The following is a 15,337-nucleotide window of genomic DNA, read 5'->3' as shown; positions in this document are numbered from 1 at the left end:
GCTTCCTAACTCCGTCTACCTGCCTTGGTGCTGCAGCCTTAATACAATCGTATTTGCAGAAACAAGGTGAAATAGAAGTAAAGCCGTCAAGATCAGTATAAGCAGTAAAAAAGATATTTATGTTAAAATAAAATCAAGATGATCTATTCCTTTGACACTTTAATAGGCTGATTTATCTGTATTATTGAAAACATTACAGAATACGTGATTTTGCCACAAGAACATATGCTGAGTCCAAGTGAACTTGTTGTTTTGTATACTTTCTTGTGACACATGCAAACAATACCAATGATTGTGAGAATCCTATTACTTGCAGGTTAGCTCACAATCTGTTCTATTAGCATCTATCATGCTTGAAAACAGCCATCTATGGATGTCAATCCCTCTGTACTTCATTCACTTTTCGTCTCTCTCCACTTTGATAATAATCCACCTTTCGGATACTGCTGGCTTTGCAGGCTGGTTGTGGCTGCAACTGGTGGAATACCCCTGGGATCAGTACTTCGCCTTCAATTATTTATGCTTTATCGCAATGAGCTGGAGGAGGGGGTAGAGTGTAAGATATTCAGTTGCCAATGATATGAAAACAGGTGGGAAGTCTGCTGCTCATGTCCTTCTTAGTGGAAGAGGTCACAGATTTGGGCAGTTCTATTGGAGCATCCTAGATAAGCTACTTTAGTGCATTTTGTAGAGAATACACCCAGCAACAGTGTGCCAGTGTAAAGGAGAATTAATATTTAGGGTGGCTGATCAGGTGACAATACAACACCTGTTCTGACTTGGATGTTGTCAAGAAAATTAGGTTTTTTTTGAGCAAGTGGAGAGTGTTTCATCAGACTCCCCACACGTCCATATTTTGGGATGACTGGTGAGATATCCAGCCTCTGAGCTTCTCTTGCAGCCACAGACCTTGTGGCTGGTTCAGTTGAGTTCCCACTCATGATGACACCTCAGGATGTTGATGGAATGGGACTAGGCAACAGTACTGCAAGGGTGGGTTGCTAGATTGTCCCTTGCAGGAGATACTCAATGCCTGGTAGTTTTGAGGTGCAAATGTATTTGCACTTATCATCCCATGTCCAAACGTGGTCTAAGTTTTGTTACAGGCAGGCATGTAACATCATTTACAGGGGAGTTGCAAAAGGAATTAAACATTGTGCAAATCATAACTGAACATCCCTTCTGACCTTGTACTGGAAGGTCATGAATGCAACAAACTGGTGGTGAGTCTAGGGTACTATCCCCAAGAACTCCAGCAGCCTTATCCTCAAGCTGCGTTGAATGGCTAGAAAAACCACAAACATCTTCCTTTGAGAAAGGTACGACTCGAACCCTTAATACCCATTGGCTTCAGTTTTATCAAAGCACCTTGATGTCACAGTTGGTCAACTATGATGTTGATGTCATCTCATCTCACACTGAAATTCCACTCTTTAGTTTATATTTTGACCAATGTTATGAAGAAGTTTGGAACTATGCATTACAACAAAACCAGAACCAGAGTTGGTTCTGCACGTCCCGAGTGCAATTTATCAGTTATATTTTACATTATTCTGCTGATAATTGAAAGTTGACTGATGGAACATTACTTAGCCTTGTAGGAAACAACAAATATGATATTTGTGAATGAGCATACTTTGGAAATCTTCCAATGTTGGAAAGATGCCAATGTTGTAGCTAAACTGCAGCATCTTGGCTAAAGTTCTACAGTGCAAGTCTTAGCACTAAAGCCGCTTTGTGATCTGGTATTCCACAAATTACAGGGCACCATTTAGGGAGTCCCAAAATGGCTATAACCACAGACTGCTGAAAATAGAATGCCTCGCAACCTAATTACTCTTCATTATAATTCACACAACTGGGATCAACATCCAGGTTATATTGTTGTGCAATAAGTTGTGTGGGATTTTATTCTGAACAATGCAATTCATAGAATATTATTCACTGATGGGATGTGGGAAATACTGGCAAACCCAACATTTATTGGCCATCTCTTATTCACATTAGAAAGATTGGTGGTTACTTGCTTTTTCGAACTGTTGCAATACATGTGGTCAATGTATTTTTAACACATGCTGGGTGGAGTAAACAATTTAGCCCAACTAAGCAGCCAATTTTCACATCACAAAATATTGCAAAAACAGTAATTTCATATTTCCATTAGCATTGATTTTCTCTTGTAGATCTGAACTGAATAATAGTTCAGTCAAGGTAATGCATCTTTTTTCAGTCTATCAATATTCTCACAAGGGTGTTTGCTGGTGTTATTGGGAAGTATTTGAACCAGAATGACAGTGTAATAGGAATAACCTGAGCGGGGAAACTGAAGTAGAGGGGATCCTAGCAAACCTGAGGATTGGAAGCAATGTAGAATTCAGCAAAAGTGGACCAATGGATTAGAGGCAAAATAGAATACGAGAGTGCTTGTAGAGAACATAAAAAGTAGCTTTCATTGCTTCTACCGTTAATGTGAAGAGAAAAAAACATTAGTGAAGACAAATATAGCTCCCATATGAATAGAAATATGGGATTTTTAAATGGGATACAAAGAAACAGCAGACCAATTAATTACACGTTCTGATTCTGTCTTCACAAAGTAAGATACAAATAACCTCCCAGGATTGTTGGAGAACAAAGGGTCTAGTGAGAGGGAAAAACCAAATGAAATCAGCATTAGTAGGGAAACGGCGTTAGGAAACTTGAAGGTATTAGAGACAGATTCTTTAGTCCGTGGAACGGCTCCAATGGATTGGAGGGTAGCTAATGCAACCACAATATATTAAAAAAGGGGTTAGAGAAAAATAATGTGGTTAGTCTGGCAGTGATGGCAGGGATAATAGTGGAGTCCATTATAAAAGATCTACCAGTAAACGGTGAGGAATGACAGGACTGAGATCTACCAGTACACGGTGAGGAATGACAGGACTGGACAAGGTCAACACGTATTTGTGAAAGGAAAATCATACTTAATATATCTATTAGAATTTTGTGAGGAAGTAACTAGCAGAATAGATGAAAAACCAGAGAATCTGGCATTTTAGATTTTTGGAAATCTTGTGATGAGGCACATGCAAAAGATTAGTCTGCAAAATTATGGCACATCCTCATGCTCCTATTTTTTGTTTCTATTTAAGCTTCAATGCGTAATGCGTAATCAATTTAGAAACATTTCCAGAAAACCAGCAGCATGGCAACAATTCTCTTTTGCAACATAATATTTTCCCCCTGATGTCAGTATCATTGTCTAGAAATTTAACTGCACATTGTTTTTTAGTGACATAATACTAAGAAGAGTTATAGAGGGATACAACACAGAAACAGGCCCCCTGAGTCTGTACCAACCATCAACAATGCATTTAGAGTAATCCTACATTTATTCAATTTTTAATTCTCCACACACTATTAGCTGGGTTCCATTGCTACCCCTAGGGGCAATTTAGAGCAGCAATTAACCCACCAACCTGATCACCTTTGGGATGTGGGAGGAGACCCATGCAAACACAGGGAGAATGTGCAAACTCCACAGAGAAAATACCCAAGGTCAGGATTGAATCCAGGTCTCTGGTGCTGTAAGGCAAATGCTCCATCAACTGCTCCACTGTGCCTTTCCTCAACCTCCGATGATTAAACACCACCTTTTACCCATGCCACACCATGGAACCCGTGATCCCCCGATGTTCAGTTTTTAAAATGTTGGAAATATTCAGCAGGCCAAACAGCATCCCTGGAAAGAAAAAGAGCTAACATTTGCCCCTCCAACAGACGCTGCCTACCCTGCTGAGTATCTCTAGCATTTTCTGTTATTATTTCAGATTTCCAGCAGCAGCAGACTTCTGTATTTCAACCATCCATTACTGTTGGACTGGGCCCAAAAGCCAATGTCACCACCTTCCATCCATCAGTGCTGGACTCCAATGTTCCCCCTCTGATGCCCACATCCCATCCTTTCCCACTGATCACTGCTGGTTCCTACGTCCTCCTACCCCATCCCATCTGAACACCCATCAGTGCTGGGCTCCCATGACCATTACCCCATTCCATCCTTTACCACCCATCAGTGCTGGGGTCCAATGTCTTCTTCCACCTTGCTCCAGTTTTCCGCTCCCCCCTCTTGCCCAAATGCCTCAGTGGGAAATGCCTCAGTCTGAAGAAGGGTCTCGACTCGAAACGCCACCCATTCCTTCTCTCCAGAGATGCTGCCTGTAACGCCGAGTTACTCCAGCATTTTGTGTCTGCCTCAGTAGGGACTGTCTCTGTGGTCTTTGCACATTTCCCCTATAAATCTGTGGGCTTTCCCTGGGCATTGCCATTTACACCACGGTATAGATGAGTGGTAGGAGGATCAGGATGGGGCTGATGGACGTGTGAGACGAGAAGCGTTACAAGGAAATGTGCAGAACAGGATTGATGGTATTTTTTTGATAACCATCATAGATTTAATAGACTGAAAGGACCTGACATCTTCTATGCTGTAAGATTCCCCTACAATGAAACAACTAGACAAAGATGGTACTCGGTTCCATACTTCACTTCAGTTAGGTTGGGCTAAGCAAGAGATAAATATTAACCAGGTTTTCTGCTTTGCAGTGATACCATTAAAATATTGTCTTCCTGTGAACGTAAGGAATGAGAAGATTGTGCTTAGTTATTAGTATTTGTTGCCTGAACTGAAAGATGAAAAAGAGGAACCTGGGTAAATTACCAAAGCTCACAAACGTTACCAGAAGTTGCCTGAGATAATCACCGCCAACAGGTTCCTAAGCTACATATAAATGTCAACTGGAAACTTCTTCGATACTGGCTCTAAATATTGGAGTAGGACAGGCGCTGTTCGTTCATGATAACAGTCTACTATCAGGTTCTCATGGTTGATTTGGATGAGCAATATTCACTAGCCTTGCCAAGTACACGTAGATCGTGAAAATCAATTTTTTTTTTAAAGGAACTTTTGACAACTTGAGGACTATTCACCAAGATAGATGGGAAAATATATAATTTAAAATAAATCATTGTCTAAGACCTCGGATTGTGTCTATTAGAGACCATTTTTAGGAAATCATTAGCAAAAACATTAAAGTGAAGTCCAAGGCAGTTGTAACGGGTAAGGCAGGTGAGAATAAGGAAGCGTGGATGACGAGAGAAATTGAGGCACTGGTCAGGAAAAAGGAAGAGACATGGGACAGGTATAGGCAGCTGAGATCAAGTGTATTCCTGGAGGAGGTTTGGGAACTGAGGAACATACTCAAGAGGGAAATCAAGAGGGTAAAAAGAGAGAAGGAGATATCTCAGGTAGATAATATTAAGGAAAATCCAAAGAGATTTTATGTACAGTAAGGGAAAAAAGGGTAACTAGAGGGAGAATATGAGGTGTATGTGATCTTATAGTGGTGTACAGTGCCCTCCATAATGTTTGGGACAAAGACCCATCATTTATTTATTTGCCTCTGTACTCCACAATTTCAGATTTATAATAGAAAAAAATCACATATGGTTTAAAGTGCACATTGTCAGATTTTAATAAAGGCCATTTTTATACATTTTGGTTTCACCATGTAGAAATTACAGCGGTGTTTATACATAGTCCCCCCATTTCAGGGCACCATAACATTTGGGACACATGCCTTCACGGGTGTTTGTAATTGCTCAGGTGGGTTTAATTGCCTCCTTAATGCAGGTAAAAGAAAGCTCTCAGCACCTAGTCTTTCTTCCAGTCTTTCCATCACCTTTGGAAACTTATATTGCTGTTTATCAACATGAGGACCAAAGTTGTGCCAATGAAAGTCAAAGAAGCCATTATGAGACTGAGAAACAAGAATAAAACCATTAGAGACATCAGCCAACCCTTAGGCTTACCAAAATCAACTGTTTGGAACATCATTAAGAAGAAAGAGCACTGGTGAGCTTACTAATCGCAAAGGGACTGGCAGGCCAAGGAAGATCTCCACAGCTGATGCCAAAAGATTTCTCTCAATAATAAAGAAAAATTTCCAAACACCTGTCCGACAGATCAGAAACACTCTTCAGGAGTCAGTTCTTGAAGTCTTGAAGTCTTGTTCAATGGATTTGTCAATGACTACGGTCCACAGAAGACTTCAAGAACAGAAATACAGAGGCTACACTGCAAGATGCAAACCACTGGTTCGCCCCAAAAATAGGATGGAGAGGTTATAGTTTGCCAAGAAATACTTAAAAGACCAACCACAGTTCTGGAAAAAGGTCTTGTGGACAGATGAGACGAATATTAACTTATATCAGAGTGATGGCAAGAGCAAAGTATGGAGGAGAGAAGGAACTGCCCAAGACCCAAACCATACCACCTCATCTGTGAAACACGGTGGTGGGGGTGTTATGGCCTGGGCATGTATGGCTGCTGAAGGAACTGACTCACTTATCTTCATTGATGATACAATTGCTGATGGTAGTAGCATAATGAATTCTGAAGTGTATAGACACATCCTATCTGCTCGTTCAAACAAATGCCTCAAAACTCATTGGCCGGCAGTTCATTCTACAGCAAGACAATGATCCCAAACATACTGCTAAAGCAACAAAGGAGTTTTTCAAAGCTAAAAAATGGTCAATAAAGGCCTGGCAGAGCATTACCAGAGAAGACACCCAGCAACTGGTGATGTCCATGAATCACAGACTTCAAACAGTCATTGCATGCAAAGGATATGCAAAAAAATACTAAACATAACTACTTTTATTTACATGACATTGCTGTGTCCCAAACATTATGGTGCCTTGAAATGGGGAGACTATGTATAAACACAGCTGTAATTTCTACATGGTGAAACCAAAATGTATAAAAATGGCCTTTATTAAATTCTGACAATGTGCACTTTAACTACATGTGAATTTTTTCTATTACAAATCTGAAATTGTGGAGTACAGAGGCAAATAAATAAATGATGGGTCTTTGTCCCAAACATTATGGAGGGCACTGTATAAGAGCATGAGGAGGATAGGATGAATGCTCAGAGTATTTTACCCAGAGGAGGGGTATCAACATCCAGAGGACATAGGTACAAGGTGAGAGGGGAAAGATTTAATAGGAAGCTGAGGGGCAACTTTTTCACACAGAGGGTGGTGGTTATATAGAATGAGCTGCCAGAGGAGGTACTTGAGGCAGGTCCTATAACAACACTGAAAAGACATTTGGATAGATACATGGATAGGAAAGCTTTATAGTGATATGGGACAAACACAGGCAGGTGGTACCAGTGCAGATGGGACATCCTGGTCGAAATGGGTTGTTTCCATGCTGCAAAGTTCTATGACTCTAAAGTATTAAATTAGAAATGATGTGCAGCGTAAGAACTGAATTTAAAGGGTACAAATAAATGATAATAACCTAATTGTAAAGTTCAACAAAAGCTCTTACGAAACTAAATTATTTTTGTCCACAAATATTTACAAAATAACTTCACATACCAGAAAGGGATGACCATGTGTTAGGGGCCATTCAAAGTTAATGAATATCTGATGTAGGTTTTGTTGGATCCCTTTTCAATGCGTGTACAATAATAGACTCACGATAACTGACAAAAAAATTCAACTGGCAGCTGTTTTGGGATCAATAGGTATTTAAAATTGATATTAAAAACACATGCTGTGGCTACATTTTGTACTTGAAAATAAATTGTGCGAGCTTTACGGCTTAGGAGAAACATCAAAAGTACATTGGACATTTTTCCCCCAATTAAAGTAGAAGAATGTAAACTATCAAACCAAAATACCATCTAACAAGCAGAATGAAGGGAAAAAATTTACAGATTGGGAGCAAAGATGCCAAATATAAAATATCTCAACATCATTAAAACATGAGACCATCAGAGGAAAGTACAGATATGTATCAACATATTTTCTAAAAAGAAAACATTAGCAATACTGGATTTTGTATAGCAGGAGACTGCTTTGCACAACAACAAAAATCCACTATAAGAGATTCTAATCATCCAAAGCAAACCTTAAGAGATTAGAGTAAGTGAAGGATAATTTCAGACATGCTACTTATGCGCACGAGACGTGGGCAACAAGCATCTTCTGGGCTCGCTCCACATGAACCAGTCTCTACTCCCATACCTCTATCACTCAAACGCCTGCTGTTTCAATTATCACATATTGCTCTGCACTGTGTCCTGCAGTTTTTACAATGTCAGAAATTCCTGTTCCCATTCTGCAGAATCAATTGCTTCAAATAGTAGCAGTAAAATAAAGATGAAGAGCAACGTTGGGAGCTGAGATTCCAGGCACAGCATCAGGATGGAAATGGAGAAGAGGCATGATATTTATTGGGGTAATAGGTGCAGATAAGGAGAATTTGAACTTTGCAGTGATGTCAAGGTTGCTGGCGTGAAATCAGGTAGGGAATGAGAGTGCTTTTTGTAGATGGTACACATCACAGCCGTGTATTCTGGTGTGGATAACATGCATGCTGAGGGTGGTTGGATTGAGGTGCAGGCTGTTTTGCCCTGGATGGTGACCAGCTAGTAAATGTGACATGATACACTGCAAAGTATATTTCCTGCGAATGGCAATGCAGTTTGGGGAACTAAGTTAAAACTGGAATCATGGACAAGTGGCAATGGCTGTTTCCAGGCTGACTTAAATCCATTGATCAGATTGCAGTGATCTTCAGTCCTCCAGGCCAGGTTTTAATGGCTTGCAAATACTGAATTCACTCACTTTCGCACATAAGCATGATGATAAAGTAACTAACAACTTTCTTAGAGTAAATCAATAAAATTAACAAACTACTTCTAAACTGTCCTAGTAGTGTAAAATATCCAAATTATAGGGTTAGTGCTGTGTCCTAACAGGGAAGTGGAGGGTCTTCCATCACGCTCCTGATTCGTGCCTTGTGGGTGGTGTAAAAGCCATGGGCTTGTCGGGAGACAGCAGAAACTCAGTGGACTGAACAACCTCCTTTTACATTGTAAGAAAATATGAACATGTTACCCAGCCTCTGACAATTCTTGTAGCCACAATATTTACGTGGTTGGTCCAATGAGTCTCGAATCAATGGTGACCTCACGATTTAGCTGGTGAGACATCTACAGTGAGTTGCAATTTGCAATGGTAAAATGATGATGTGAATCATTCAACTGTGACATTAAAATCTGTACTGAAAACACACTTGAAAATGAGAAACTTGAACGATTGAAGCCAAATGTTGTGGGGGAAGTTAGGTAAATTGGATAGTTTTTTCAAACAACAGAATAATACACGAGTCTCAGCTACATCTGACAGGAGAAGCCTGTATTTATGGCATGATTTAAATGCATAGCTTAAAGGGTAATGGAATTTTATTATGTTAATCAGCTGCCTATTACATTTTAAAAAATTTTTAATCAGAAAATCGACCAATATAATGTTTCTAATTTACAATAAACCACATTTGAGATCTTGGGGTTGAGTGGGAAAGATAAAGCAGCCATGATTGAATGGATGTGGAGTACACTCGATGGGCCGAACGGCCTAATACTGTTCCTTTGACTCATTAACTTATTTTTTTAATAGCTCTTGAAGCAATGTAATGATGAAATTGCATTTCAATATTTCTAAAATACCATCATGTGATAAATAATGAAAGACAAATCAATTTTCATATATTTTCACAATGATCAAAATTCAATCTCAGTTTATTGTTTCAGTTTGACCAAACAGGGCTTCCTGGAAAACATTTTCTGATGTAGACATACGTGTCCGAAATAAGATAGACCTAGATTGCAAAACCACCCCATTTAAAACAACTGCTTTGAAATCTGGATTTTAGTAGGTGGTGGGGGAAAGGGACTGCACAGAGCTTTACCCAAAATTATCCTCCCTCTCAGTAACAGAGTTTAGTGATCAGATTGACGCTGGATTGATAAGAAGTCCCTTGATAAAGGTGACAACCATATGATTTCCTCAATTCCCACATTCAAGTACCTGAAGGCGTCCAATTGCAACGAGGCAAAATTTACTGCTTTGTCCACCATCTGATTCCTCCTCTGGAATGGTCATTCCTGCCAAACAAGAATATATCATACTGTTATTACCAAGAAATCCCACTGCTATTATTTCTGAACCCTTCAGCAGAATTTTATGGTTGTACTGTGATTGCCAAATAAAATTGCAAAATATCAAAATAGCCCTCTCAACTGGTACACACCCTGCAGTAACAAACAATGTGAAGACATCATATTTCACAGAATCACAATCACAATCATACTTTATTAGCCAAGTATGTTTTGCAACATACGAGGAATTTCATTTGCCATAGTCATCATAACAATAAAAAGCAACAGGACACACAAAATACATTTTAACATGAACATCCACCACAGTGACTCCTCCGCATTCCTCACTGTGATAGAAGGTGAAAAAAAGTTAAATCTCTCCCTTTTTTGTCCTCCAGCGGTCAGCGGCCTCTAACCTTCCGTTGACGGGACGATCTTGACTCTTGTAGCCGGCGACGAGACTTCCTCGTCGGGGCGATCAAGCTCCTGCATCGGGGGCGGGGGATCTCAGCTCCTCCGCGCCGGGCGATCTACCCCGCTTGTCGAACTATGTGCAGCTTGGAGCTCTCGACATTGGTCACAACCCGAGACTGCGAGCTCCTTGATGTTAAAGTCGATCCCAGGCAAGGAATCGCACGCTCAGATGGTAAGCAGGGGCTTAAAGTCAGTCCCAGGCAAGGCCTCCAGCTCCATGATGTTAGACTGCAGAGCGACCAGAGATACGATCCAGAAAACAATCGCATCTCCGGCAAGGTAAGAGATTGAAAGAAAAAGTTTCCCCCTCCCCCCTCCCCCACATAAAACAAACCAGAGAACATTAACACAGACTTTTAAAACTCACCAAAAATAACAGAAAAAGGATGAAAAGGACAAACAGGCTGGAGGCGAGACTGCCATCGCGGCGCCACCCGGCACGATTTTTCTTATAAAGCAACGCTGAGATGGACATGATACACTGCAAAGAACAATTCCTGTGAATGGCAATGCAGTTTGGGGAAGTAAGTTAAAACTGGAAAAATTGACAATGGCTGTTTCCAGGTTTGCTTAAATCCATTTGCAAGAAAATAGTAACTGGAAGCAAGAGCTTGTTTGCCCCAATGTATTATGCACACACAACGTGCGATGGTAACTCATTAACATGTATCAAGTTGTTTTCTGGTCTTTAACGCACAACTTCTGGCCTGTTACTCATAAGTTCATAAGTGATAGGAACAGAATTAGGCCATTCAGCCCATCAAGTCTGCTCTGCCATTCAATCCTGGCTGATCTACTTTGCCCTCTGCCCATTTTCCTGCCTGCTCCCCATAACACCCGACATCTTTACTAATTAATAATCTATCAATCTCTGCCTTAAAAATATCCATTGACTTGGCCTCCACAGCCTTCTGTGATAATGAATTCCACATATTCACCACCCTCTGACTAAAGAAATCCCTCCTCATCTCCTTCCTAAAGATATACACTTTTATTCTGAGGCTATCGTCTCCGGTCCTAGAGTCTCCCACTAGTGAGAAGCGAGTGGAAGATCTAGTTAGATAGCATTACTTAAAACTATCTCTGCACCTCTTACAGGAAGTATATCTTTGCTGCAGACAGAGAAATCCTTCCCTATGTCTTAGAGGATCAATGGGAAAGATTATAGAACAAGAGTAAATATGAGCAGCAAAGCTTTCCAGAACATCCTTCTATGTTATCAAGTGTAAGACCGACCGTGGAGCAGAAAAAAACTGCCATACACTCACCAGTACTCTGACATCTCACCAGTACTCTGACATCTCACCAGTACTCTGACATCTCACCAGTACTCTGACATCTCACCAGTACTCTGACACCTCACCAGTACTCTGACATCTCACCAGTACTCTGACATAGGAGATTGGTGTACAAACTTAAAGCACACGGTATTGAGGGATCAGTGTTGAGGTGGATAGAAAATTGGTTGGCGGACAGGAAGCAAAGAGTAGGAATAAATGGGTCCTTTTTGGAATGGCAGGCAGTGACTAGTGGGGTACCGCAAGGCTCAGTGCTGGGACCCCAGTTATTTACAGTGTATATTAATGATTTGGACGAGGGAATTGAATGCAACATCTCTAAGTTTGCGGATGACACGAAGCTGGGTGGCAGTGTTAGCTGCGAGGAGGATGCTAGGAGGCTGCAGAGTGACTTGGATAGATTAGGCGAGTGGGCAAATGCATGGCAGATGCAATATAATGTGGATAAATGTGAGGTTATCCACTTTGGCGGCAAGAACAGGAAAGCAGAGTATTACCTGAATTGTGAACGATTAGGAGAAGGGGAGATGCAACGTGACCTGGGTGTCATGGTGCACCAGTCATTGAAAGCAAGCGTGCAGGTGCAGCAGGCAGTGAAGAAAGCAAATGGTATGTTGGCATTCATAGCAAGAGGATTTGAGTTTAGGAGCAGGGAGGTTCTACTGCAGTTGTACAGGGCCTTGGTGAGACCGCACCTGGAGTATTGTGTGCAGTTTTGGTCTCCTAATCTGAGGAAAGACATTCTTGCCTTAGAGGGAGTGCAGAGAAGGTTCACTAGATTGATCCCTGGGATAGCGGGACTTTCATATGAAGAAAGACTGGATAGACTGGGCTTGTACTCGCTGGAATTTAGAAGACTGAGGGGGGATCTTATAGAAACATATAAAATTCTTAAGGGGTTGGAGAGGCTAGATGCGGGAAGATTGTTCCCGATGTTGGGGGAGTCCAGAACCAGAGGTCACAGCTTAAGGATAAGGGGGAAGTCTTTTAGGACCAAGATGAGAAAACATTTCTTCACACAGAGAGCGGTGAGTCTGTGGAATTCTCTGCCACAGAAGGTAGTTGAGGCCAGTTCATTGGCTATATTTAAGAGGGAGTTAGATGTGGCCCTTTTTGCTAAAGGGATGAGGGGGTATGGAGAGAAGGCAGGTACAGGTTACTGAGCTGGATGATCAGCCATGATCATATTGAATGGCGGTGCAGGCTCGAAGGGCCGAATGGCCTACTCCTGCACCTATTTTCTATGTCTATCTCTATGTCTATCTCACCAGTACTCTGACATCTCACTACCTACACTGTCAGCTAGTTCAATCATGGCAGAGAAAACATCCAAACATAATACTCTCACCCTTTCAGAAGGTGGCAAATAATTAATCTTATCATCAATAAACCGGCTAGGAACAAGGACAGCTTCAGCTAGCCCTGTCACCAAATCCACCTACCCAGCCCAAATCAGAAGTCAAAATGTTGACCATTAGAGCAATGGTCGTGACAGGCTCCAGACAGTGCCAGTGATGGGACAGAACCCAGACCATTTGGAGTTATCTTCCTTGTCACATCCCATTTCCTCCTCTCCTCCTCTCCCAATAATTCTTCTGCTTTACAAGCCGCAGATGATGCAAGGCTGAATTTGTATTTTCCCTCCCCGTTACCCTACCCGTTGTGCATTTTTCTTTTCAGGTTGGCAAAAGTTCCAACTTGGTCAGGGATTGATGCCATGTGATGAACATAGTATGTTCCACTCACTCTGAAAGATATCAAGTTAAATACAGACATTTTAGATACTTTATAGGTTAATATAAAGGCAGGACCTGCACTTGGCCATTAATCAGTGGCCAACAGACTGAGCTGGGGTAAAGGATACAGCAGAACCAGGTTAAGCAGTGCGAGGTCATGGACAAGTCCCTCTGCAAAGCTCTCTGAAAGGACAACTGGATGTGCACAATTAAATGCTTGGTGCATCAGTCAAAATGGCTGTGTGAAATGTCAAGGATGGGGGGTGTCCAACAACAATCTTGCAAAAGATAGACCCAAAATGCTGGAGTAAGTCAGCGGGTCAGGCAGTATCACTGGAGAAAAATGATGGGTGGTGTTTCAGGTCTTGCAAACAGAAAGATTCGGTGGAAACATAAAATTGACAGCCTCACTTCAACCCAATCATTGTCCAGCAACTAATGACTATAGTCCATTCATTCAATGACTGAATGTTACAGTGAAAGGTCAGACATGTGCTTTGCAAATTTATCCTGCAGTCTACAAATTCACTCTCCATATTTCGGTAGTGTGTGAACGTCACATTCTTTGCAATCATTATGAATATGAGGTGAGAGGAAGGTCACCCTAACAAACTCAATTCAACCCAAAATAGACTCAATTTTGCAATTTAGCATGTGAAGAGAACCAGACAAATGACAAAAAGCATACATTGGTGGGCCAACTGACTGGAATTTTGGAACCATTATTTAATTCACAATACCTATCAATTTGTTAAAAGTTTATAATTATTGAGAGATCACTGTAAAATATTTTCAAAATGAAAAAAGTTTATGTATTTTGGTGGATTCACAGAATTTAAGCAAAAAGAATATTATTTGCAAATTCATTGATATTCACTATATGCAAAAACAATTTGATGAACTGTACTGTAAAGCATACTTGGCCAGCGCCAGTTTTATGGTCCTTACTCAAGGGGAATGAAGGGAATTTCTGTCTGCAGTAATAGTCATACAAAACTTGCATTCCTCCAGCTTTGGCCTCTCATGTACCTGCCAGTTCCTTCATCACATCACTGACAGTGGAGCATTCAACTCTCCTGACTTCTTCTGCAATGCTAAAACTCAAACAGTGAAACCGAGAGCTGAGGCCTCTTTTAGTGTTTGTTAAACTTCTGACCCTATCTGAACCATTACAATAAATCAAATTCATTTCTTATAGATGATAACTTTTCTTCAGCTAAGATCATTTAACATTCATTTTCACCCTTAAATAATTAATCTCACTCAGGAATCACCACCCCAACAACTCCAATGCCTGTTCTTGTGTTTTGTCCCATTATTTGCCCAGAAAGTTGCTTCAAGTTTTGATCTTTCTAACCATGCTCTGATTGTCAGTCACCCTCCCACCCACCAAAATCACATTGTTGACCTTCTCTCCTGATGCCCAGCCCCCTCCCTCATTTCTCTCTTAAAAAGATATGCCAGTTTCAAGTTTTAATTTCCTTAAGCATGAATGCAATACAATATTTTCAAAACATTCAACTTGTGCTAGGGGAATAAGAACATGCCTCTCCATAATTGAAGTATAATGTTTATTTCATATCTAATCAAATCCAATTAGGAAAATTTCTGAAAGAATAAAAAATTTCCTTAAAAATCCCAAATGGATTAGAAAAAGAATTTTCTGAGCACCAAGATCTTCAAAGAAACCCAAATGCACAGATTATTATTTCATTGTGGTCAGGGCTCCACAAACAAACTTCTCTCAGCTGAGTTTAATTGGCCAACATTCTTTACTGTTTTTAGTTCCAATAGCTCAAAGAAATAAATTCCTTTTAAAGGAGTT

At 40.7% G+C, this 15,337-nt stretch overlaps 1 protein-coding gene across 7 annotated transcripts in view; it reads right to left on the bottom strand.

Moving 5' to 3' along the window:
- The window catches only part of arnt2 (aryl-hydrocarbon receptor nuclear translocator 2), a 182,135-nt gene that overhangs the window by 98,369 nt on the left and 68,429 nt on the right, over positions 1–15,337 (bottom strand). For all 7 annotated transcript variants that reach the window (XM_078427361.1, XM_078427363.1, XM_078427357.1 and 4 more), the window contains one exon: positions 9,934–10,010. In XM_078427361.1, the coding sequence (XP_078283487.1) occupies positions 9,934–10,010 (77 nt within the window). The remainder of the gene's footprint in view (positions 1–9,933; positions 10,011–15,337) is intronic.

The sequence above is a fragment of the Rhinoraja longicauda genome, chromosome 33 (assembly GCF_053455715.1).
Source record: "Rhinoraja longicauda isolate Sanriku21f chromosome 33, sRhiLon1.1, whole genome shotgun sequence".
In the NCBI taxonomy this organism is placed as follows: domain Eukaryota; kingdom Metazoa; phylum Chordata; class Chondrichthyes; order Rajiformes; family Arhynchobatidae; genus Rhinoraja; species Rhinoraja longicauda.
This window is presented reverse-complemented; position numbering and strand designations above follow the sequence as displayed.